Source organism: Mesoplodon densirostris, chromosome 18 (assembly GCF_025265405.1).
Source record: "Mesoplodon densirostris isolate mMesDen1 chromosome 18, mMesDen1 primary haplotype, whole genome shotgun sequence".
Classification (NCBI taxonomy): domain Eukaryota; kingdom Metazoa; phylum Chordata; class Mammalia; order Artiodactyla; family Ziphiidae; genus Mesoplodon; species Mesoplodon densirostris.
Genome location: NC_082678.1, coordinates 59,212,544 through 59,239,392, shown reverse-complemented (window position 1 = coordinate 59,239,392; position 26,849 = coordinate 59,212,544). Strand labels below are relative to the sequence as shown.

The 26,849-nt window shown below is 36.3% G+C and overlaps 1 protein-coding gene across 2 annotated transcripts in view; it reads left to right on the top strand.

Annotated features, from left to right (window-relative positions):
* Positions 1-26,849, top strand: part of VMP1 (vacuole membrane protein 1) — a 132,496-nt gene that overhangs the window by 25,979 nt on the left and 79,668 nt on the right. For both annotated transcript variants that reach the window (XM_060080659.1, XM_060080658.1), the window contains exons 2-5: positions 609-710; positions 2,607-2,742; positions 4,338-4,428; positions 5,678-5,788. In XM_060080659.1, the coding sequence (XP_059936642.1) occupies positions 635-710; positions 2,607-2,742; positions 4,338-4,428; positions 5,678-5,788 (414 nt within the window). In that variant the 5' untranslated portion in view covers positions 609-634. The remainder of the gene's footprint in view (positions 1-608; positions 711-2,606; positions 2,743-4,337; positions 4,429-5,677; positions 5,789-26,849) is intronic.

Genomic DNA, 26,849 nt, shown 5'->3' with positions numbered 1-26,849 from the left:
AATGTATATCATACCTATAACTGTAGTATGAATCATGCTATAAAAAGTACATTTAACTTATCTTAAACTTTAAAAATTTTCACCTTCTGTGCCCATATCATTTTTTTTTTCAGTAGAATTGTTTCCTAAATAAAATTGATCTTGGATCTGTGTGTCAGCATTTTTGGCATGTTTGATAATATAATCATTTTTTTAAAGTAATGCTAAAAGGACTGAAAGATCGGTAAAATTTGTGTAGATAGTATGTATGATATTCAGTTTTGAATTAGAAAGACTTTAGACCTTATAGGTTATCAGTACTTGAAGGTGCTAGTATTTTATATCCTTCTGTGGACAAATTGCCTCCAAATTTTAATCTGGAAAATCACTGGGATAACTGTTTGGAAAAGGATTACAGCAACATGGCTTTTATATTTTTAATACTTCTACTACAGTTTCTATACAAATTATTAAATCTTGATTATAAAAGAGGAAATTAAGGTGTAAACACATTATTGAAATAGCATGTGGGGATTACTCCCATGTTGTTTCTGTATTCAGTTTCATTCAGCCACAGATGCAAAGCAGAAGTATGTAACATATCACTGGATTTTATTTTGTTTTATTAGCTCCTCAAGAGTTATTGATCTATGAAATGGCAGAGAATGGAAAAAATTGTGACCAGAGACGTGTAGCAATGAACAAGGAACAATATAATGGAAACTTCACAGGTGAAGTATGGTGGTTTGGAGGGAGACGATCTGTGGGTTTAAATGATAACTTTTTCATTGGAATAAATTAGAAATATATTATATCTAATATTTATTATCTTTTGTTAATAAAATAATATCTTATAATATAGGATACATAAAATTCTTATAAATCTTGTAAAAGTTTGATTATCTTTTGTTTCATCTTCATAGTAAATTAAATTATGGGTATATAAGGGCCTATGAGGTGATTTTTCACAGTGATAGCAGAAGCAGCCTGGCCATAGTCACATCAGCAGTGTTCTAGGTACAAGATTATTATTTTTTAATCTTGTGGTGTGGTAAATATTTATTTGGCTTTGTTTGGCACTTAGTTTTATCATGCTATTTTGTAACTTTAGAAGTAGATTATAAATTTACTTATTATGCTAATCCTAATTTTACAATTATCCAAAAAGTCAGAATGTGATTATTTTGGATTTATTTTTAAATTTTAGTTTGAAACAAATAAATTTATATTTTAACCAAACTAGGAATTTGTGGTAAATTTCAGTATATTTGACTCTTATTCACACATTTACCCTGAAAATTACAGCTATTACTTATATAGATGATTTAAGTAGGAACTTTCCTTTTCGTGTTTAAAAGAAAATGAAAGGTTTTCCTTTTCTGTTCGTTGTAATGGTTTTCTTTTTAACGTCTAAATCGTTTGGCATCTCAAACACATTGCAAATAATACTTCAGCATGGTAATATTTTACCATAGAAATTTTCTTCTATTGGAAGAATTGCAAGCTATCTGAAGTAGCAGTTTCCATTTGTTTGTTTTGATCACTGCATTGCCTTGCAGAACATATTTTGCAGCACTTACTGACTTTTGGGTTACTTTGATTGTCAGTAAGTTTTGCATCGTTTCACCAGGAGTTTCAGGATTCGGAAATAGACATTGCATGTATCATAGTCTCAACCCATTAGGAGCTTTTGCATGTTATTTTTTCTTTCCTTTCTTTCAACAAGCACATACATTTATGTATTCTTCCACTACTGCCCACCCCTTTGGAATTTAAACTTAATGTTAGAATGACACACTTTCTATTCTGTACCATGGTGTGTGTTGTTTGGGGTTTCTTACTTAATATTTCCTAGAGATTGAACGTGAAGAACGTATTCTTTGTTACGGCTGCTTCGTATTCCACTGTTCAAGTCTGTCGTATTTTAATGGCTCCTCTGTTCTCTGTTGGTTACATTTGTTTATAACCTTTTGCTAGAACCAGTAACACTGTATCGAGTAAACTTGTACAAAAGTCATTTCTCCTTACAGCTAATCATTCTTAGAAATGGAATTATTAGGTGACAGGGTATATGCATGTATAATTTCGAGAGATGATGCTGAGAGAGTTACTATTATTACCAATAATAACTAACCTTAATTGCACATATACATACATGTATTAACTCATTTAATCTTTACAAGACACTAAAAAATAAGTACTATTTTAATCTTCATTTTAGAGAAGAGAAAACTGAGGCATAGAAAGGTTAATTAACTTGCCCAAGATCACATGACTAGTAGACGGCAGTGCCAGGATTTGGAACCAAGTAGTTTGCCTTCACGTTTTGAGCTCTAAACCGCTTTGTCCTGATATGGTGCTAAATTGCCCTTCATAGAAAGTGGGCTAATTTAGCATTCCAGTAACGTATAAGAAAAGAAACTTGTGTCCTGACAATAAAATAATTCCAAAAATAATGGTAAGAGGAGAACAGCAGGACATAGCCTAGACTTGTCACAAGGTGAACCAGATTGTTTTTTGAGGTTTATATGCAGTCCTTCAAATGTGGGATGGGAAGGTAGGTGAATTTTGAAAGTGACTGGAAAAAGTGAGCATCCTGTTTTAACTTCTACACTAATGTTTTTCAGATCCCTCTTCAGTGAATGAAAAGAAGAGGAGGGATCGGGAAGAAAGGCAGAATATTGTCCTGTGGAGACAGCCACTCGTTACCTTGCAGTATTTTTCTCTGGAAATCCTAGTAATCTTGAAGGAATGGACCTCAAGGTAAAGAGTCTTCCGTTTCCTTTTATATAAACCATATTTACTAATTTTAGAAATCTTCAACAGTCTCCCTGCCACCTGCTCTATCAAAATGGATTAATTAAATTTAGAATGTTATAGGAACATACTTATTTTCCTTTTTATGTGTAGTTTGAAGAAAAATAGATTAGGGAAACTTGTTGCTATTTGTTCACTGGATTGTTACAGTTGACCATTGTCTCATGTTGAATCTTTTATGCAGAGGAGAGCACTGAAAACAAGAAGTTTTTTCTTCTGGCTTTACCTTCAGGAGAAATCAGGCCTGTGTACATTAAATACACTGATCCTTTAGTAGGTCAAGGTTCAGGATACGTGGCACTGCTGATAGTTTGAGCCAATGAAAAAGGACTCTGCCATGGAAATTGTGTTCTATCTTTAAATTGAGTGCTTGTAAGCCCTGTTTCTGATATCATAAAGAACAAGTTGAACTTTTTTTTTTTTTTTTTTTTTTATTTCTGTACGCGGGCCTCTCACTGCTGTGGCCTCTCCCGTTGCGGAGCACAGGCTCCGGACACACAGGCTCCGCGGCCATGGCTCGCGGGCCCAGCCGCTCCACGGCATGTGGGATCTTCCGGGATCGGGGCACGAACCCGTGTCCCCTGCATCGGCAGGCGGACTCTCAACCACTGCGCCACCAGGGAAGCCCGAACAAGTTGAACTTTTACTTGCCTTAATCATTTTCTGGTTTACTTTTCCAAGTTATCTGTAATAATATCTTACCTTTTTATGTGCTTACAGTTTATAAAGCATTTTGTAACACTTTTTAAGTTCATTTGATCCTTATAGCAATTCCATGAGGAAGGTAAAATAAGTATACGATCATCATGATTTTAAAAACAAGAAACAGAATCAGATTGGTTGAGTGTCTTACTCAAAGTACAGTACTTCAGGGACTCTGATCCAAGTCCTCTGACTAAAGGCCAGTGCCCTTTCCATTATATCGTAATGCCTGTGCCAATTAGAAGTTGGGGTGTATATAAAAGATTAGTTTTGGGGTATGGGAAAGGCTATGATGGAATTTCTTTTTATAAAGTTGTTTATGTTTGTTTGTTTGTTTGTTTGTTTATGGCTGCATTGGGTCCTCGTTGCTGCGCAGGCTTTCTTTAGTCGCGGCAAGTGGCAGCTGCTCTTCGCTGCCGTGCGCGGGCCTCTCATCGTGGTGGCTTCTCTTGCGGAGCACGGGCTCTAGGTGCGGGGGCTTCGGTAGTTGTGGCGCACGGGCTTAGTTGCTCCGCGGCATGTGGGATCCTTCTGAACCAGGGCTCGAACCCATGTTCCCTGCACTGGCAGGCGGATTCTTCACCACTGCGCCACCAGGGAAGCCCCTACAATGGGGTTTCTAATAAGAAATTCGATTCTATACCCAAGTATCTGGTCTTGACCCCCTTCTGTACCCCAAGAGACCATAGTGTTTAAGAACAAAAGAGCTCAATCCATCAAGAACAACTTCTAAAGCTGAGCTAAGTAATCTAATTGCTTCAATAAGAAATGTTTTGAGAGTGATGAATCCTGAAAATGAGACTGTGACATATTTCATTTTTTTTAAATTTGTTTTTAAGATTATGGCATCGTCAAAGCGTTGTGGTGTCTTTTTTACTGCTGCTTGCTGTGCTTATAGCTACGTATTATGTTGAAGGAGCACATCAACAGGTAAGAGGTTCAGCACCTCTGTTTCTATTCTTGTACCTTCCCTAATCCCAAACAGTTTCAAAATGGAGCTTTTGTGGATTTCATTGATTTTTTTAAAATTTATCTCATAACTGTTATCTTAATGTCTTACTTTTAAGGCCAAATATTAAAAATATTCTTGTGGTAGTTCATGGCTGCTCAGCATTTATATTGGACATATATCAATCCCTTTTACCTTTAAGGATTTAAATGTAACTTTCCTAACAGTGTTTAGTCAAAGCAGCATGAATCCTTTAATCACTACCAAAGTCTTCATATTTTTTATAACACACTCCTGTGATCCATCCAAGCTGATATCCTCATCCTAGATTGAAGGTTAGGTTTTATATGTATAAAGTGGGGGGAAGTTCACTTGCCTATCATCTGTACAGCATAAATGAAGGGAAAATAGGACATTTTGTTAATAACTTTTGATAAAATTGCAAAACGTTAATGTATTCTATTAGGAAATAGTTCTAAAATGGTATCATTTCATATTTTAGAGCAGTTTACCTCTAAATGCATCAAAATGCTGATGGTGATTATCTCTGGGGGGGTGGAGATTATGGGTAATTGTTTTTTACTTTATGCTTTTATGTGTTTCTAGTTGTCTGTACTAAACTTATATTGCCTGTAAAATTAGAACAACAAATGGCATTAAAAATGGGGAGGAGCAGCAGTTTACCTCTAATCAGAGAAGTTTTTATACTTATAAATGCAGTAGTTGTGGCTCACAGGCTTAGTTGCTCCGCGGCAAGTGGGATCCTCCCGGATCAGGGCTCGAACCTGTGTCCCCTGCATTGGCAGGCAGATTCTTAACCACTGCGCCACCAGGGAAGTCCCTATCATGCTTTCTTAAATTTTTTTAACTTTTAAATATCTTTTTATAACTTAAAAAGTTTTATCTTTTTATAACTTAAAATTTTTATAACTTTTAAGTATCTTTAATTTTTTTATTCTCATAGTTATCAATAACTTGCATTTATTGTATAAATGTCATTGTAATAATAGGACTTTTAAAATGTAGAAATGAGCTTTATTGCCATTTTTTTTGCCATCTCTGCTACCACATATTAGAGGAACTTGGACTCTTCAAGGAGCTTTTAATCTTAATACTTTCTTCCTATTGGAAAATTAGTTGGTTTGTTTTATTTTTATTATAGTTGACAAATACCATATTTCTGCTTAAGATTTCTGATTTTGTTTTCACGTCATCCCTTTTGTTTTTCAGTATGTGCAACGTATAGAGAAACAGTTTCTTTTGTATGCCTACTGGATAGGCTTAGGAATTTTGTCTTCTGTTGGGCTTGGAACAGGGCTGCACACCTTTCTGCTTTATCTGGTAAGTAATTTTAATAAGCAAGATTGAAAGAGATTATGTTTTAGTTGGTGCTTTTACTATAGAAGTTAAAATTCTAGGATTTTTACTTAATTACCTTTGTGTTTTATATGTATTCTGATCCTCAAGGCAGTGATTTGGAATTCTGTTTTGTTTTTCCTTTTGGGTTGAGAATTTAAAAAGAGAAGGGAGGAAGAACCCTTAGGCAAATAAGATTGTTTACTTATATTAATTCAGCCAGGAAATGTTTTTTCCTTCCAGATTTTGGAATAATGGTTCTCTTGCTTATGCAATTGTCTTTGTAATAGTTGAAGTTATTTAATTGTACAAAATTCCATGTAAGACCTAGAATTAATTTGGTCAGTTATTTTCTTTGTTAATCTGCAAATGAGAAATGGTATCTTCCCTCACGTCCTCACACACCATGTACATACTGGATAGTTATTTTGGTAATCTTATTGAGTGCAGTTAAAGAAGTATTACATGCGTACAGCTAATGCTTTCTTAAACTCTTTTAAATCAAAGTATAAAATGTACCCCTCCTAAAAAATTTTTTTTTTACTTAGTTGAAATGAGAGAGATAAAAGATAGGTTTTCTTTTGGCTATTTGCAAATATACTGAAATAATGGCAGGGCTAGGACTAGGGGGTGACGAGCAAGACATCTAGGGCACAGAATTTACACTGGCACTTTTAGGGTCCTGTAAATGTGGGGTTGATGAGTGAACGTCTCATTAAATCTTGTGCCCTGGATGCCTCTCTTGTTTCACTCTATTCCTGTCTCTGAATAATATATTGAAAACAATTTCATATTTGAAAACAGCTTGATCTTGATGGAGAAAACAGGTGAAAAGTTGTCACAGCAGTACTGATTCTGAATATAGTTCAACAGTGCAAACACTTCCAATCTCTGTGCTTCAGTGAATTCATTTCTGAAGCAGGTATGATGAATATTAAGAAATGATTATTCAGAAGACTGCTGAATTAATGGTCTGAAGAATAATTTAAGAATCTATAATACATAACTTCTGTAAGTTTATGGGAGTTTAAAACATGGAATTTTAGAATTCCATTCATGATTGCTTGCTGATTTTATCCCAGATAGAAACATAAATCCTAGATAAGTAACCCATATCAGTGTTTCTTTAATAACCACATTCTAGGGCTTCCCTGGTGGCGCAGTGGTTGAGAGTCCGCCTGCCGATGCAGGGGACACGGGTTCGTGCCCCGGTCCGGGAAGATCCCACATGCCGCGGAGCGGCTAGGCCCGTGAGCCATGGCCGCTGAGCCTGTGCGTCCGGAGCCTGTGCTCCGCAACGGGAGAGGCCACAACAGTGAGAGGCCCGCGTACCACAAAAAAAAAAAAAACTACATTCTAGAAGTATAATGCTATACTAGAGGTTGAAGCAGAGGGAAAAAAAGGAATTACAGGTTACAGGTTACCTTTCTGTTCTTTTCTAGACCTGTCCTCTTAGAATCCTTAGGAAAACCAGACTAAAGAACTCATTTGTAGCATTTGATTTATTTGGAAGTATTTGAAAAGCAACCCAGAGAGCAGATTCTGCTGAATTCTAATGAACCTTATAATTCCCATAATAAGTAAGAATAAAGAAATTTGAAACATGGAAGTTTCATGTTTCCTGTTTCTTTTTATATCCTTGAGAAACCTTTATAAAATGTGTTGATGTGAAAACATTATTATTTTAATTCCATTGATCCATGTATCCAGTAGAGAATTTAAAACATATAAATAAGAATTTATTACAAAATTCATTTGAGGGAAAAGTCAAGTCTTTGCTTCCATAAACTAAGTAGTTATTTCTGCCCTTGATCAGAGTGCAGGTTTAAGGGAATGTAGTTAGATTTTTCACAAGTTTAGAAGGAATTCTTCAAGAGCTATTTGAAGGAAAGTATCACTCTCTCATTATACTCAGGGCCATATGTATTATACTAGTTAAGCAAGTGTGGAGATAAAATCAAGGAACATCTGAAGCTGTGTTGCATTATACATAAAAGCCATATAAAAACATTGTGGGATTATCATTGCTAATAATAAACTGGGGTCCAGAGTGGATCAGGCCATGTTTTTCAGCATTAGGTTAATTTGATTTCTGTTTGTGAGTAGCGATTAGAATTATTTTAAATGCCCTAAAATTAAATAGAAGCAAAATAACCAGATCTGTGTTTTATGAATATATAATTCTGGCTATAGTGTGGATGATAGATTGAAGGTGGAGGAGAAAATGGTCAGTTAATGGTAATCCTTCTGAGGACACAGGCTTCCATGGAGGTAGCAAGAAGTATGGAGAGGAAGAGGTATTTACTAAAAAAAGAATATGCAGAGAAACTAACCAGAATGAAGGCAAAAGGTGACTTAAACCTTTAATATTTCAAGAGAGTGGTTGGAGTGGCAGTGGCACTGGATGAAACAGGGCAAATCTTAGGGAAATTTTATTTGTTTAGTGTGGAGGAAGAAGGAGCCAAAGATTACTGTTGGTTTTTGACTTAAATGAGAAGATGTTGATACCATTAACTGAATAGAAACCTGTCATGTGGTCACTTGTTCATTCAGTACATAGTGTAAGTTCTGAAAAGAGAAATTTAAAGGGATTTGTAATTATGTTGCAAGGTAGATGAGATCTTCACCTGATCCCAGTGGGTTGCTGGTGCCAGTGGTTGGATGGAAAGGAAAGGGAAATTTGTAAAGGACTAAGAACACTTTCTTTTCCTTTTTCTTTTTAATTAATAGGCTTTATTTTTCGGACCAGTTTTAGGTTTATACAAAAATTGAGCAGAAAGGATAGAGTTCCCTTATACCTTTACACATACACAGACACGCACACAGAGCATTTCCCTATTTTTTTTTTAACCTGAGGTATAATTGACATATAACATTATATTACTTTCAGGTGTACAACATAATGATAGTTTCCCCTATTATTAGTATTATTAATATTATATTTTTCACAAGTCTAATGATTAATTAGTGTTATTTCCCCTATTATCTTGCTTTACTGTGGTACATTTGTTACAACCGAGGAACCAATACTGATACATTACTAACTAAAGCCCATTGTTTACACTAGAGTTCACTCTGTGTTTTATAGTTCTGTGGGTTTTGACAAGGGCTTAATGTTATGCATTCTCCATTACAGTATCACAGAATAGTTTCACTTCCCTAAAAATACCCTGTGCTACACCTGTTTATTCCTACCCTTCTCCTTCCCCCTATCCACAAACCCTTAGAAACCACTGATCTTTTACTATCTGTATAAGTTTTGGCTTTGTCCAGAATGTCATATAGTTGGGATTATGCAGTATGTGCCTTTTTCTGCCTGGCTTCTTTCAGTTAGCAATATGGTTTTAAAGTTCCTCTGTGGTCATACAGAGTGAAGTGAGTCAGAAAGAGAAAGACAAATACCGTATGCTAACACATATATATGGAATCTAAGAAAAAAAAATGTCATGAAGAGCCTAGGGGTAAGACGGGAATAAAGACACAGACCTACTAGAGAATGGACTTCAGGATATGGGGAGGGGGAAGGGTAAGCTGTGACAAAGTGAGAGAGTGGCATGGACATATATACACTACCAAACGTAAAATAGATAGCTAGTGGGAAGCAGCCGCACAGCACAGGGAGATCAGCTCGGTGCTTTGTGACCACCTAGAGGGGTGGGATAGGGAGGGTGGGAGGGAGGGAGATGCAAGAGGGAAGAGATATGGGGATATATGTATATGTATAACTGATTCACTTTGTTATAAAGCAGAAGCTAACACACCATTGTAAAGCAATTATACTCCAATAAAGATGTTTAAAAATAAATAAATAAATAAATAAAGTTCTTCTGTGTCTTCATGGCTTGATAACCTCATTTCTTTTATTGCTGAATAATATTCCATTTTCTGGATGTACCACCACAGTTTGTTTATCCATTCATTTATTGAAGGATATCATTGTTGTTTCCAAGTTATGACAATTAGGAATAAAGATGCTGTAAACATTCATGTGCAAGTTTTGGGGGGTATATAAGAATTCAGCTCATTTGGGTAAATACCTAGGGGCATGATTTGTGGATCGTGTATGTTAATTGGTGATATATAGGAAAGCAATTGACTTTTGTGTATTTACCTTGTATTCCATAACCTTGCTGTAATCACTTAATAGTTTCAGGACTTTGTTGTCAGTTCTTTAGGATTTTCTATATAGATAATCATGTTGTCTGCAAATACAGTTTTACTTCTTCTCAGTCTGTATACCCTTTCCTTTTTTTTTCCCCCCTCTCTTATTGCACTAGCTAGGTCTTCCAGTCTGATGTTGAATTGAAGTGGTGAGAGGGACATTCTCCCTTGTTCCCAGCCTTAATGAGGAAGCCTTTACTTTCTCACCATTAAGTGTCATGTTAGCTGTAGGTTTTTGTAGATGTTCTTTATCAAGTTGATAAAGCTCACTTCTATTCCTAGTTTGCTGCGAGTTGTGTTTGTTTTGGAGGTTTTTTTATTTTTATTTTTTTTTTCTTTTTGCGGTATGCGGGCCTCTCACTGTTGTGGCCTCTCCCGTTGCGGAGCACAGGCTCCGGACGCGCAGGCTCAGCGGCCATGGCTCACGGGCCCAGCCGCTCCGCGGCATATGGGATCCTCCCAGACCGGGGCACGAACCCGCATCCCCTGCATCGGCAGGCGGACTCTCAACCACTGCGCCACCAGGGAGGCCCTGGAGGTTTTTTTTTTTTTTTTTTTTGAGAGTTTTTATCATGAATGAGTGTTGATTTTGTCAGAAGAACACTTTTTTAGACAATAGTGATCAAAAATGGATAAAAGGCCAATATAGCAAACAAATTCAGTATGTAAAGGCTTGAAGAGCAATATGTTAATGTTAAAAAGAAATATAAAGAGATACCCAGCATATGCTATTTCCATTTGAGCAGATTATCTTTAGATCTTAGATCTGTTAGTTCTTGGACACAGGATTCCTTCCAGGATTCCCTAGGTATAACAGGGAAAATGAAGGAAAACAAGCATTTGCAAAAAATAATTTTCAGGGAAGTCAAGCAAAAGAAAGATAAAAGATGTCACTGGTTATTGTTTATTTTCAATTACCTGGTTAGGATGGAAGTCAGATTACAAGAAGTTAACTATAGCTACTACTACTACTAATACTGAAAATGGCAAACCTTATCATCATCATTGTCATCAGAGTAATACTAGTTGAAATCAGTTCTATTTTTTTTTAATTAATTAATTTATTTATTTATTTTTGGCTGCATTGGATCTTCATTGCTGTGCATGGGCTTTCTCTAGTTGCGGCGAGTGAGGGCTACTCTTCATTGTGGTGAGCAGGCTTCTTATTGTGGTGGCTTCTCTTGTTGTGGAGCACGGGCTCTAGGCGCGTGGGCTTTAGTAGCTGTGGCACGCGGGCTCAGTAGTTGTGCCTCACGGGCCCTAGAGTGCAGGTTCAGTAGTTGTGGCACACAGGCTTAGTTGTTCTGCAGCATTTGAGATCCTCCTGGACCAGGGATCGAACCTGTGTCCCCTGCATTGGCAGGCAGATTCTTAACCACTGCGCCACCAGGGAAGTCCCAGTTTATTATTTTTTATCCATATTTGGTATTCATTTTTGTGGGGAGATGTTGCATCCCCATCCTGTTGAACTCCAGCCGTATGATTTGCTTTGAAATGTGAGCATAAGTGATAGGTGTTGCTTCCTGGCAGATGCTTCAAGGTTTGTCATACTGTCTTTCACCTGGAGCTTGAGTCTCTGACTGTGATGAACAGATTCCCTTTGCTAGCCTCTGATGGATATATAGAGTAAGGGAGAAATAAACTTGTTATCTTAAGCTACTGAGATTTTTGGGCTGTTTGTTGTTAAAACCTATCCTGACTGATAGACTAACTAACACTTATTGAATGTTTTCCACATGCTAGGCTTTTTGCTCAGCACTTTACATGAATTATCTCATGTAGTCCTCCCAAGAGCCACGGTAGTCAATAACCAATAGTGTAGCAAATGTATAGTAAAAAAATTTCATGAGTAAGTATAGACTGTGTATTTTGTGAACTTTGGCAATTATGGAGAAAAATAGCCAGGAAACCAAAGGCAAAGCAGAATCAAATAAAGGTTTAAGAATTTGATCTCCGTTATTATTTAAGAAGCTATTCAAAATAATCTCTGGTTAGATTTTTAAAACGTAACATTTTCTTGGTGATAGATGGTTGACACAGTTTTATCCTTATAGATCAGCATTCCTTTTGTTTTATATTTGTCAAATGTGATTGTATCTGGAAAGTCCTAATTACATCTCCTTTCATTTATGAGCCCTTACGTAATCACCTAGGGAGATGTGACATTAACATTCTCATGTCATACATTTTTGTGCTGATGAAGTAGGCACTCTTTCCATATACCCATATAACTCCTCAGTCAAGAAAGTAATTAACTGTATTAGAAGTCTGGTCAGAAAAATGATCCTTCTTTTGACAATAATTTACAGCAAAACAGGTGAAAGAGAAACTGAGTTTAACAAAGGGAAAAGATTTAATTCATTCTTGATCATGGTTCTCTTTACTGGAAATCATGGCTTTAAAGTGAAATAGGAAAATTTTTCCTGCATAGACAGACTTTCTCAATTACATTCTTCCCAGCATGGAAGTTAACCTCTTTTGGAAGTAATCATTTAGTTAATTTTAACTCATTGTGCAACTAAATGGTGATCTACAAATGTTAACTATATTTCCTAAAATATTATATACCTATATATCTGCCTTTAAAATGGAAAAGTTATCTTGATTTTTAAGTTTATCAATCAACAATTTCATTTATATTTTTAGATATAATTGAAAAGTTTTAACTTAATTCAGATGTCCTGAAAATTGTCATCACTTCTTTAAACATTAGATGTAAAAATAGTTGTTTGATTAAATTTAAAAATTAAATTTAGTGAAAATCAACAGGGAAAAATGACTACTATCAAATTTTGTAAATTGATTTGGGAACAGTAGAAATCTAGTAGTTTGCCGAGAACAGATATGTAGCCACAAAGGAAGAGTTAGATACTGTTTATGCAGGAATAGTGATTGCTAACCAGAGAGGAAGAGATGAAGGGAAAAGTGAATGGATTCCTTCTCAAGGCTCAAGGGGTGTTGGTTGGGCCTCTAGGTTAGTTGGTTTGTTCCATTGATTCTAACAGGCAACACATGGGCTTCAGGAGGTCTCTTAATTCCCTGAACACTGTACCTGTTATGTGTCTTCGCAAATATGCATCTTTCTGGCAGAAAGGGCCTATAGTATTAGATTCTCCAGATTCTGTAACCCATAAAATGTTAAGAACCACTCTTATAGGACTTTTTTTTCTAACTATGGCTATATTAGTTTGCCACTAGGTGGCATTGCTAATACAACCAATATACTCTACTATATTTGCAGGTTCTATTCTGGATAAATATGAAACCCTCAAATAAATTAGAGGCATATTCTATTATTTATCTGCATTTATGACTATATAATGCCAGTTAATGCATGTGAATGAAAATAAGTTTTCTTAATAGTTTTGCACATTCATTAATTAGTTTCACAGTTATTAGACTTTCCATTGTGATATATATTTACATGCAGGACATACTCCCATGGCATGCATAGTTTCAGATGTAATGCCATAATTCTATCTTTTTCTTTAATATTTAAGAATATGCAATTGATGGAGGGTGATTTTGTTATAGCACTAAAATTTTTTATTCCTATCATGGGAGATACTTAATAGGGCATATTCAGAGCTGGATTTGAATGCATAGTCAGATATTACTAACTCTGTGATATTTGGCAAATATCTTAACTTTTTAAGCCTCAGTTTATTCAACTGTAAATGGAAAAGATAATAATAGTACCTATCTCATAAGGCTGTTTGGAAGATTAAATGAAATAAAACATGTACACTTTTCATTCAGTGGCTAGTATATATAAGGTGCTCAGTAAATGTTAAGCGACTATTATAATTATTATTGTCATTTTTCTTGCTCTGATTTTTCTTTTTGCGGTATGTGGGCCTCTCACTGTTGTGGCCTCTCCCGTTGCGGAGCACAGGCTCCGGATGCGCAGGCCCAGCGGCCATGGCTCACGGGCCCAGCCGCTCCGCGGCATATGGGATCCTCCCAGACCGGGGCACGAACCCGTATCCCCTGCATCGGCAGGCGGACTCTTAACCACTGCGCCACCAGGGAGGCCCCTTGCTCTGATTTTATTTTTAAAACAATCATTTCCAATTTTCATGCTTTAGCTATTATTCTTAAGAAACTATAAGCAAAATTTCCCACTATTGATTTTAATGTAGCAGAATGTAATACCATAGTTGAAAACCACAGATTACTGTTCCATTTTCAGTGACAATAGATTAGGCAGTTTGGATCAACTCGCTTGTGAAAGTATCTTAAAAACGTTGATAAAAATTAAAACATCTGTTTAAAGGCACCATAGAGATAAAAAGATAGCAAAGAATTACAAGGCCAACATCTAGATTAAAGGGGAAACCCAGAGAGGTGAAACCAGTCAAGTATATGGCCTAATAAACCCGCAGGCTTTGGATTGGAACCTGATGGGCCACACTTTAAACATAAGGATGAACTAGATACAAATCAGCCCATACAGGGACTGAAGCTCAGGCTAAATCTTAAGTCTGGAGGAAAATAAAATAATCCTAGGCATCACATTATATTTAAAAAAAAAAGTCTAGCCCTTAATCAAAAGTAATCAGATATCTGAAGCAACATGTAATTTGGTCAAAACAAGAAATAAGGGAAATAGATCCATAGGGGATCTATTTAATGAAGTTATTAAATGTGTACTTTAATCCAAAATCAATGTGTTTCAAGGAAGTAAAAAACAAGTTTGAGTATTTTTGCAGAGATTGAAAACTACAGAGGAGAGCAAGTGAAAATTTTGAATTAAAAAATCATTATCTGAAATTAAGAACTCAATTAATGGACTTCAGTAGACAGCAGCTAAGACAGGACTAATAAACTGCAAAATCGGCCAGAGAAAAATATCCAGAACAAAAAAGGAGAGATGGAGAAAAAGACATACTATCTTCAGAGGAACTTCAATAAGACTGATTTGCTGTCATTGATTTTTTTGTTTGTTTCAGAGATGAAGGACAATTTATTTTTCACAGCAATAGCAGTAGCAAGTGCATCAGCTTTTTTTTTTTTTTTTTGTGGTATGCGGGCCTCTCACTGTTGTGGCCTCTCCCGCTGCGGAGCACAGGCTCCGGACGCGCCCGCTCAGCAGCCATGGCTCACGGGCCCAGCCGCTCCGCGGCATGTGGGATCCTCCCAGACCGGGGCACGAACCCGTGTCCCCTGCATCGGCAGGCAGACTCTCAACCACTGCGCCACCAGGGAAGCCCAGCTTTTTTTTTTTTAATTGGGGTATAGTTGCTTTACAATGTTGTGTTAGTTTCTGCTGTACAGCGAAGTGAATCAGCTATATGTATACATATATCCCCTCTTTTTTGGATTTCCTTGCCATTTAGGTCACCACAGAACATTGAGTAGAGTAAAAGTCAGCTGACAGTGGAATGTCTTTAAAGGGCTAAAAGAAAATAACTCAGTGTGTCCCCTGAACAGTATAAAATAAAGATACTTTCAGAAAAACAGAGCAGTTTGCCACCAGCAAACATGCTCTAAAGGAAATACTAAAAAGTGTTCTTTGAATGGAAGGAAAGTGATTCTAGATTGAAGCTCAGATTCAGGAACAGGTATATATATGGGTAAATTTAAATTAAGATTGACATTATGGGTTTTTTTCTTTTTTTGTTTTGTCTTTCTATTTTTTTGACATTATGTTTTTTAAATGTACTTATTTTATTTATTTATTTTTGGCTGCGTTGGGTCTTCGTTGCTGCGTGCGAGCTTTCTCTAGTTGTGGTGAGCAGGGGCTTCTCATTGTGGTGGCTTCTCTTGTTGTGGAGCACGGGCTCTAGGCGCACAGGCTTCAGTAGTTGTGGCTCACGGGCTCTAGAACGCAGGCTCAGTGGTTGCAGCACATGGGCTTAGTTGCTCCGCAGCATGTGGGATCTTCCCTGACCAGGGCTCGAACCCGTGTCCCCTGCATTGGCAGGTGGATTCTTAACCACTGCGCCACCAGGGAAGCCCGACATTATGTTTTTAATGATAATGTAGTGATAATGTTTTGAGAGATTTAAAGTATTTAGGGGGAATTAAAATACATCATCTGCAAATCACGTGTGGAGTAATTGAAATTAAATTATTCTAAAGTCTTTGCATTGCCCTAGAAAAGGTAAGATATTAATTTATATGACATTAATTAATAAAGATCTATATTATAATCTTTAGGGTAAGCAGTACAAGAATATATAACTATCAAGCTAATAGGCACAAGTAAAAACCAAGTAATTTTTAAAAAGCCAAGCCAAAAGAGGGAAAGAAAGCAGATAAAAGGAACATAGAACAGACAGCATAAGTAATAAGCATTCAGTGGTATATTTAAATCCAAATATATCAATAAATGGAGTAAATGTTTCTTCCAGTTATCCAAGTAAATATTTTAAAATATTCAGCTATTTGCTAAATCCAGCCTTCATACCTAAAATATACACAGAAAGAATACACAGAAAGATTAACGGTAAAGGATGGAAAAAGATGAGCCATTTGATGCCAACCAAGAAGAAGCTCATGTAGTTATATTGAAATCAAAGTAAAGTATGGGGCAAGAAGTGTTAATAGAATGTGTTTGTTGGTAATAATAAAAGACTCAGTTCACCAGGAAGATTTAACAGGTCTAAATTTGTATTTAATAATATATACTTAACTTATGGAAAGCAGAACTTGGCAGAAATTTAGAGAAGGAGATAACTTCCACAAACTTGGAGAATAAGGAAGTGTAACACAGTTACTGGCTATACGGTCAACGTGTATGTAACAATTGTGTTTCTGTATACCACAGTAAACATTTAGGGAGTGAAAATTTTGGAAAGCATCATTTATAATAACATTGTTTTGAAAAGCAAATACCTAGGAATAAATCTAACAAAAGATGTGCTTGGCCTCTATATAAAATTATAAACTATTGTTGGAAGCAAAAAGATGTAGGTAACAGAAGGTATATATTATTTTCATGGATTAGAAAACACAATATTGTAGCTGTTCCCAATTTTGTATACATAATCAATGTAATATCAGTCAAAACTTGAGTAGGTATTTTTGTAGAAATTGACAAAGTAATTGAAAAAAGATTTTCATCCTAGCAGCTTTGTAGTAAATCTTGACAACCAGTAGGATATGTCCCTCTTGTGTGTTTCTAATATTTCTTGATCTGGATAGAGGATACCTGTGTCTGAAATAATTCATTAAGATGCTTGCATTATGCACTTTTCTATATTTACTATACTTAAATAAATATTCTGTTTTAGTACATCTGCTCTTTTGTTTTAGAATTTTGAAGTCATTTTGCATAAATACACCTGTAATAGATGTGTAATTCATGAGCTAATTTTGCCTGGCAAGTAGTGCAAGTTTACTGATTTCATTCATTTACTTTACTCATGTTTTTTGTAAGTAGATCAGATGCAAAAAAAGTTTCTGTGGCTGGTAGTTTTTTCTAAGATCATACCTTCTGAGCCCTCTTCTCTTGGATACTAATTTCCAGAAATCCATTAATGAATTTATTTTAGTCTTAGCATTTATGTAGCAGGTTTCCATTCCAGGCCATCCAGGAATGCTTATTTACCTATGGAAATAATGCCCAGAGTGAAAACAAGTTAATGAAGAGAACATGGCTGCTGTTAACCTCTTTGATGTACCTCTGTGGTTGAATGTGTCAAAATTTTCACCTTAATAATGATTTGACCCAAGGGGAGGCACTCCAGGGGCAGCACTTTTGCTGAAAATGGACCGTAAAGGGATAGTAAATATTTTAGGCTTTGCGGGCTATGCAATCTCTTTTGTAACTCCTCAGATCTGTCATGGTAATAAGAAAGCATCCAGGGACAGTGTGTAGGAATGAATGTGACTGTTTTCCAGTCAACCTTTATTCACAAAGAGAGATAGCAGACTGGATTTGATCTGCCGGCTGTAGTTTGCTGACCGTTGCTCTAACTCATGGGATGACAGGAGTACACGAGAAGAAGCATATTGAGCTTTGGGAGCCTTAGTGAGCTAGCCACCCCCTAAGGATTTTTACGTGGCATGTTATGCATTTGATTCCTCCATTTGCCAAAAAAGGATTATCACTTCTCCCAGGTCATGATATTACACTTAACATGATGTTTTAGAAGAGAATATAGTTGTGTGAGTGCTTGAGTGGTCTGTAAGACCATCAAGGGGAAAAAAAAACAGCTTCTCATGAAGAGAAAAGTAAAAGAATTTCTTCCAAATGAGCTGCCTGATGACAGCAAAATTTAGTTCTAATCTCATGTTTTAAACCATTGATGTGTGCAATTATTAAATACCGGTCTTCACAACACAGCACTTATTTAGAGAAATAAATAATTTGTGGATTACATTTAGATTAATACAAACAATTAGGAGAAGTGATAGGGTCATTTCAGTAGCCACCTTAAAATTATTTCCCATTACTAGAATATATGATTCATAATATATTCATAATAATAACCTGGTAAAAAACCAGTTTAACAAAAACAAGAACTTTGGTACTTCATAATGAGAAATATATCTCAGACATGCTCCTTATATGCATTCACATTATTATTCCTCAAGTTATAAGACAAGCAGATGATTTAAGAGCCATTTGTAAACTGCGTGCCATTAATGATTATAAAGTCTGTTCTATTTAACAGTAACAAAGGAAATGAGTCCTTCGGCAGGAATTTACAAATAATGTGATACATGAACAGTTTTTGACACTAGGTGGAGGAGTTTCCCGGAGAAAGGCTTCCCAAGCCCTATATTCCTTTCAGAATAAGCCCAGCTCTTAGACAAAGAACTCTGAGAACAAAAACTATCAACAATCATTAAAAAATGTTAAAGGCACTCAAATATTGAGCTATAAATAGAAGGCTGAATATATTTTGCAGATAATTTTTCTCTTTGTCATATATTTTAACCACTGAATTCTCTCACCTTTGGGGATCAAAATGGTAGGGGTTTTCTTTTTTATTTATTTATTTATTTTTGGCTCTTCGTTTCTGTGCAAGGGCTTTCTCTAGTTGCAGCAAGCGGGGGCCGCTCTTCATCGTGGTGCGCGGGCCTCTCATTATCGTGGCCTCTCTTGTTGCGGAGCACAGGCTCCAGATGCACAGGCTCAGTAGTTGTGGTTCACGGGCCCAGTTGCTCTGCGGAATGTGGGATCCTCCCAGACCAGGGCTCAAACCCGTGTCCCCTGCGTTAGCAGGCAGATTCTCAACCACTGCACCACCAGGGAAGCCCTGGTAGGGATTTTCACATTAGAACTGCCCTATCTAGATGGCAGTTGGTATGTAGAAAAGTTTAGGAACAATTCAGTTACATTGTAGAGTAGATCAAGGTTTATAAGAAAATATAACATCAAGACATTATTATCTGAATGGTATTTATGAGTCATTTGTTTAATATGACGATTTTAAATTAAGAATATAGTTTTATAGATAAAAATTGGTAGTTTAAATTCACTGGAATTAAGTTAGTAGATGTCAAGAGTGTTTTAAGTACCATGAGAAACCATGGCCATAAAACTGTAAGTTCAGAATGCAGTTATCAGGTGTAAAAATAAGATATAAATGAATAAAGAATTCTACTTAAAAATAAAAACAAAAAAATGACCTTTTTAAAATATTTTATTTATTTATTTTTGGCTGTGTTGGGTCTTTGTTCCTGCACGCAGGCTTTCTCTAGTGGCGGAGAGAGGGGGCTAGTCTTCGTTGCAGTGCGTGGGCTTCTCACTGCAGTGGCTTCTCTTGTTGCAGAGCACAGGCTCTAGGCATGCGGGCTTCAGTAGTTGTGGCACACGGGCTCGGTAGTTGTGGCTTGCGGGCTCAGTAGTTGTGGTGCACCAGCTTAGTTGCTCCGCAGCATGTGGGATCTTCCTGGATCGGGGATCGAACCCATGTCCCCTGCATTGGCAGGAGGATTCTTAACCATTGCGCCACCAGGGAAGTCCCCCAAAATGACCATTTTAATAGAAAAAAACTTCGGAAAAAAAATTTTGGGCTCTTTGTTATAAAATAAGTACAGGGAAAGTTAATTGTGAGATATTTGCCCCTGTGTAAGACTCAGAGGTCTGTTTCTGCCTTAACGTTTAGGATCATTTCATCACTAAAATGGGGTAAAAATTGTACATTAAAAAAAATCCAACATCTTGATTACTATCAAATGTTTATAGAACATCTCTGTCTATAGCACCCTGTTTCCTTTAGTGAACAAGTACTTTATAGTATGTATATAATACTTTATAGTACTGTTTTATATATATAAAGCTGTTTCTTACACTTTTTGACTCTTGGCTATTTATTGCCTAAAGTAAGTGTTATTTGGAAAACTGCATGGACATAGGTTGAAGTGAAATAGCGAAGCAGTTTCAGTAAGAGAACTACTGTAGTAATTGTTTAATGCCATGAGGTGGAATAATTCTTTTAAAAATTGTTAGCCAACCTGTTCACTATTTTTCCTGCTTGACTTCTGATTGTTGCTCCATAGCTTACGTGTCTATCCCTCGATAAGACAAAAAAAGAGAAGAAATTGCCAAAAGTAAGGTTCTAGTGTGACTTAATATTGCTCTGTATAGGTATAATGACTCAGGCTATAAGCATGCAGTGACTCAGGGTTCTTGCGGGAAGACCAACAGGCCCTTCTTAGAAAAGAACTGTTTGCCTTTTTTTGATGAGGGCATGATCAGCTATTCTCCCCGTCTTTCCCCAAGGAATGACTCATGTATTAACTCTTAAGATCATCACCACATCAAAAGTAGAAACCAGGGTCTCCAGGACATAGGGCTGGGTTTTCACCAAAGAGAAGGGTATGCACAGACTGACTGACTTCCTGCCCTTAAGTCACTATTTATTAATGTGTGTTTAAATGAAAACTAAGAAGATTCAGTGTTGCTGAAATCTGTTCTGTTGGGTATATATTTTAAACAATTTATAACCTTTTTAAAAGCTCTCTTTATAAATATGTGGTCCATTCCTCCTAAACACTTAAACCAACTTTATGATCAAAATTGCTCAGGTTTAGAGAAGAAAAGTGAAATATGTCTTTATTTATGGATTCATTGAATATAATAAAAATGACTTTAAAAATAGGTCCTTATAACCTGAAGCATGGACTATAGAGTTTACACATTTTTTGTTTTGGTTATTTTATGCTTATCGTAACACTTTTACTACATGATCTCATACATTGCCGTGTTACCTAGGTTGTGCAGGCATCATTATCATTATTATTTCCAGGCTTTTCATCAAATGAGGAATGTGAGATAGAAGTCTGATTACATCTAGTAAGTTACTAACAGGTTTAGAAAACTAAACTCCACATTAACTAATGGCCAAATTCCTGCTTTTTTACATATTATACTGCATTTTATAGGGAGGGACCAGGGGCTTAAATCTGTGAACTCGGGACCTTCTTCACAAAAAGAATATAAACACTAGTTAGACTTCTCAGTGCCCATTTGGAATCAACAGTTTTATGCTCTAGCCTTCTAGAATTATTTATTGTATACCATAACCTTAGGTAAGTTGTTTTCTGACTGCGATGAGAAGAGCAATGATTAAAAGAATTTGAAGAGTACAATTCCTGTTCGTAAAAGCATTTCTAAACTCCCCTAAAAGTTGGACTTAAAGGAAACAAAGGTTTTGCAAGTCATACAGACAACCATCTGTCATCTCCTTTCATTTATTTATCACCCAGATATTCCTGATGAATCACATTCCAGACTAACCACTGACTCCTTTTGTTCCTCAGTGAAGGAGTGTGGCAAACAAATGTTTTCCCAGTGACTCAGCAGAGGATTCTTGATTTTATTACCTTTGTCCTGAACTTTCCAGACAAAACTTATTGGGAATTTTGCCTTTGGGATCTCAGTTGACTTCTGTGTGTGGATGATGAATTAGGCTATGAACTGACATTACAGATGTGCAAACAACTCCAGTCTTTAGGAATGTTTTATCAGTTCTGAGGGAGCTGCCTAGAGTGGAAGAATGTCTGTCTGTCTGTCTGCTCATCTTCCTTAAAAACCTCATGCAGGGACTTCCCTGGCGGTCCAATGGTTAAGATTCTGCACTTCCAATGCAGGGGACACAGATTCGATCCCTGGTCAGGGAACTAAGATCCCACATGCTGCAGGGCGCTGCCAAAAAAAAAAAAAAAAACCCTCATACGTACACATACTGCGCTCTTAATGTGACATCATATTCTGCATCTTGGTTGGTAAAAAGGCTTGGCTAAATTAGGCTCATAATTAACTAATATGATCATTTTAGGTTTTCACTTTTTTAAAAATGTCTCTGGAAGAAAGGGCCCCCAAATGAACTGAACAATAAAGTTAAAAATCCAGAAAACACTTTTCCTTAAATGAAGTAGCAATACATAGACTAGTTTGTCATTTACTAATATGATTTTTTTTCAGGTTTTAAGGTGTGACTGTCCCACACCTTTCTTACAAAGAACCTAATTTGTATTTGTGGCACCAGGACTGCTTTCTCAGGGCTTACATAGGTAGTACATTATTATCAGGGCACGACTTAGAACTTCTCTTCTCTACCGGATTAAGATATTTTTGTGTGTTATAATTTCAGGAATGATAATTTTACCTCTAGGATAATTTTTTTAAATTCTAAATTTCTCTTAATTTGACAGAGCTAGTAGGATATTTACTATTCCTGAATGAATGTAAATTTTAGAAGTGTAACATTTAAAATTTATCTTAAAAGAATGTCTTAAGTTAAAATACTTTTGCACAAATACCTATATCTGCTCTTATTAGAAATCCTACCCCCTGATCTAACTATGGTTTTGCTCTCACCCAGACATCTTCTTGCCTGGCCAAGCACTACATCTTTTATCCTGGACAAAGCAAAATTATTCCATTATCAAAACTTTGGAAAACATAGTGTAATGCAGCTCATGAGACTAAGATATATGAGGCTTTGAACTGAAGCAAAACCAGATGTTTGATATGTCACAAATAGCTGAACTATCTTGTTGAGTTGACTTCACTTAGCATGAGTATACTGAAGTACCCACCCACCCCAAAAAAGGACCCTAAAAACCTGTCACTGATGAGAGTGTAACTTTTCATCACAGTCATAAAATTTGACCTTCGTATCATTAAAGGAAACTTCTACTGGCCGTAATTAGGAACTCTCAGGGGCAGTTAGTGAATGTTACTTATGACCTGGTTGGTAACTAGGAAATTTATAGAGCTTCCTGTGCTGGGGAATAACAACCCGGGCTGTATATAGCTGTTTAACTTCCTTTGATTACCACTATATAGATTAAAGGACACTGTCCTTAAATAGAAGAATTAACCTTTGAGGACTATCATTTGCTACTTTGCCTTAAGAAGTACTCCTTGTATTGATCTTTACTTACCTTGCCACATGGCACATTCTTTTCAATGTGCTGAGATTTGTTTTATACCACAGCATATGGTCTATCTTGGTGATTGGATTTCATGTATACTTGAAAAGAATATGTATTTGGCTATTTTGGGGTGTAGTGTTCCATATTGTTCAAGTGTTCTATATCCATACTGGTTTTCAGTCTACTTATTCTATCAACTAAAAAGAGAAGTGTGTTGAAATTTCAACTCTAATTGTGGATTTGTTTATTTCTCCTTTTAGTTCTATTAGTTTTTGCTTTATGTATTTTGACATTCTATTATTAGGTGCCTGCACATTTAGGATTATTCTGTCTTCCTGAGAATTAGCCCTTTTATCATTATGAAATGTCCTTTTTCACCTCTAGTAATATACCCTCTCCTGAAATCTACTTAATCTGGTATTAATGTAGAATACTCTGTCTTTTGTATGATTATGTTTACATGGTTTATCTTTTTTCATCCCTTTACCTTTACTTTTGGATCTGGATATTTAAAATGGGCGTTTTATGGACAGCATGTACTGAGGTCTTGCTCTTTAAGTCAGTGTGACACTCTCTGCCTTTTCATTTGTATGTTTGGCCCATTTGCAATTAATGTCGTTGTCAGTATGGTTGGGTTTAAGTCTGTCCTCAAACTGTTGGTCCCCCCTATTTTTTATTCTTTTCCTGCCTTCTTTTGAATTGAACTTTTTTTTTTTTTTTTTGGTATATATAATGCAACCACATTACAGTATTATACTCCATTTTCTCCCTCCCATACTTTATGCTGTTGTAGTCATGTATTTTACTTCTACATATGTCATAGCTTTTGCTTTAAGCAACTAGTTATTTCTTTAAGAGATTTTAAAATGAGGAAAAAAGGTATTCTCTATTTCCAGTGCTCTTCAGTCTTTTATGTACATTAAAGTTTCCATCTGGTATCACTTTTCTTCTATCTGAGAACTTCCTTTAACATTTATCTCCTGGAACAAATTCTTTTGGCTTTTGTTTGTCTGAAAATGTTATTATTTCATCTTTATTTTTGGAATATATTTTCCCTGAATTCTAGATACACAGATTTTGTTTTTTCCTTTCAGCACTTTAGAGAAGTAATTCTATTGTCTTTTGGTCTGTTTCTGATGAGAAGTCCTATCTGTGTTTCCCTGTAGATGACTCAGTCATAACTTGGAAATATTGTGGATTTGGTTCTAGACCACGGCAATAAAACGAATATGGTGATATATAGCAAGTCACACGAATTTTTTGGTTTCCCAGTGCATCTAAAAGTTATGTTTATAATATCATGTACTCTATTAAGTGTCTAAAAAACAATATATGTACCTTAATTTAAAAATAATGCTGTTGGAAAAATGGTGCCAATAGACTTGCTTGATGCAGGATTGCCAAAACTTTTAATGTGTAAAAATCACAATGTCTGCAAAGTGCATTAAAGTGAGGTATGCCTGTAATGTGTTTTTATCCCCTCGGATTGCTTTTAAGACTTTCTTGATATTGCTGAATTATAGAATTTGATTATGATGTGATTATGGTGATTCTCAACAATTTGATTATGTGTTTTATTTTCTTTATGTTGATCTTGACTTAGGTTTGTTGAATTTCTTAAATCTGTGAGTTGATGGATTGATATTTTTCATCAAATCTTGAAAATACTTGGCCATCCCTTCCCCAATGTGTGTGTATGTGCACACACACACACACACACACACTTCACCCTCTCTTTCTGGGGTTCCAGTTACATGTATATTAAACTGTTTGGTATTATTCCACAGGTTACTGAGGTTCATTTCTTCCATAGCCTTTACTCTCTGTGTCCTTTAGTTCAAATACTTTCTATTGCCTTGTCTTCAAGTTCTCTAATATTTTCTGCTGTGGCATTTAATCTGTTGATTATCCAATGAATTTTTCTATTCGTATATTATATTTTCAGCTCTATAAGTTCCATTTTGTTTTTTTAATACTTTATATATATATATATATATTTTTAACTAGCTTTATTCAGTGGACTGAATCCAATACACCCTCTACATCCGCTGTTCTTTTTTTTTTTTTTTTTTTAATTTTATTTTTGGCTGCTTTGGGTCTTCGTTGCTGCGCATGGGCTTTCTCTAGTTGTGACGAACAGGGGCCACTCTTTCTTGTGGTGCACGGGCTTGTCATTGCGGTGGCCTCTCCTGTCACAGAGCATGGGCTCTAGGCACACGGGCTTCTGTAGTTGTGGCTCGTGGGCTCTAGAGCGCACACTCAGCAGTTGTGGCACACAGGCCTAGTTGATCTGCGGCATGTGGGATCTTCCCAGACCAGGGCTCGAACCTTTGTCCCTTGAATTGGCAGGTGGATTCTTAACCACTGCACCACCAGGGAAGCCCATTTTGTTTTCTTTTTATACTTTATATTTCTTCCCTCATTGTGTTTATCTTTTCCTTTAAATCAGGGATCAGCAAACTATTTTGTAAAGGGCCAAATAATAAGTGCTTTAGACTTCATAGGCCATAGAGTCTCTGTCAGAGCTACTCAGTTTTGCCATTATAGCACAGAATTAGCCAGAGATGATATGTAAATGAATATACATGACTGCATCCTTTGAAACTTTATTTATAAAACTGGTGGTGGGATGAATTTGGCCCCTGGGCTGAAGTTTGGCAATTGTTACTTTAAATCTTTGAACATATTTATATTCACTGTTTTTAAGTCCTTGTCTGCTAATTCCATAATCTCTGACATTTCTGAGTCTGTTTCTATTGATTAATGTTTCTTCAGGTTATGTGTCATATTTTCCAAACTGCTTCACATCATATCTAGTTATTTCTTATTGGATGCTGAATGTGGTATTAAGTTGTTGATTGTATGGATTTTGTTACCTTCTTTTACAGAGTGTCAATTTTTTGTTTTGGGGGCGGTACCAGTGGATCAACTTAATCTATTTAAGGCTTTTTAAGAAACCCTATTATGGTCTGTCTAGAGTAGCTTTTACTGTAGGCTCTTTCTCTTTCCAAGGTCTTCCCTGAATGTTGAGTCTCTCCACTCTAGCTAGATGAAGTTCAGGTGTTTCCCAGCGCCGTGTGAAGTCTAGGAATTGTTCAGCTTACAACCCCCTATTGTTCTTTTCTCACTAATTGTACTTTGCCCGGCCTCATGAAATCTCATCATAGCATGCAGTGGAGCTTTGTGTGCCAGAGTCTCAAGGGGACCCCCATGCACACATGTGGAGTCCTTTCTCTGCGTAGCTTTCTCTTCACTAGTATTCTACGCCACAGATTTCAACCACTCAGCCCCCTGAACTCAGATTTTCTTCTCAATGCAGCAAGACCACCATGCTTTGCTTAGGGTCTTTGTCTTTGGACTATGGATTTTACTGCAGACACAGAATGTCTACAAGTGGAAAGCCAGAGTCATCACAAGGCTTTTCATTTGTATCCCTTCTCTCAGCAGTCAGAAGTATTATACTGCCTGTGGTACAGTGTCTGAAAAAAATTGTTCCACGTATTCTGTTTAGTTTTCCAGTTGTTTAGTGTAGGAGCGTACATCT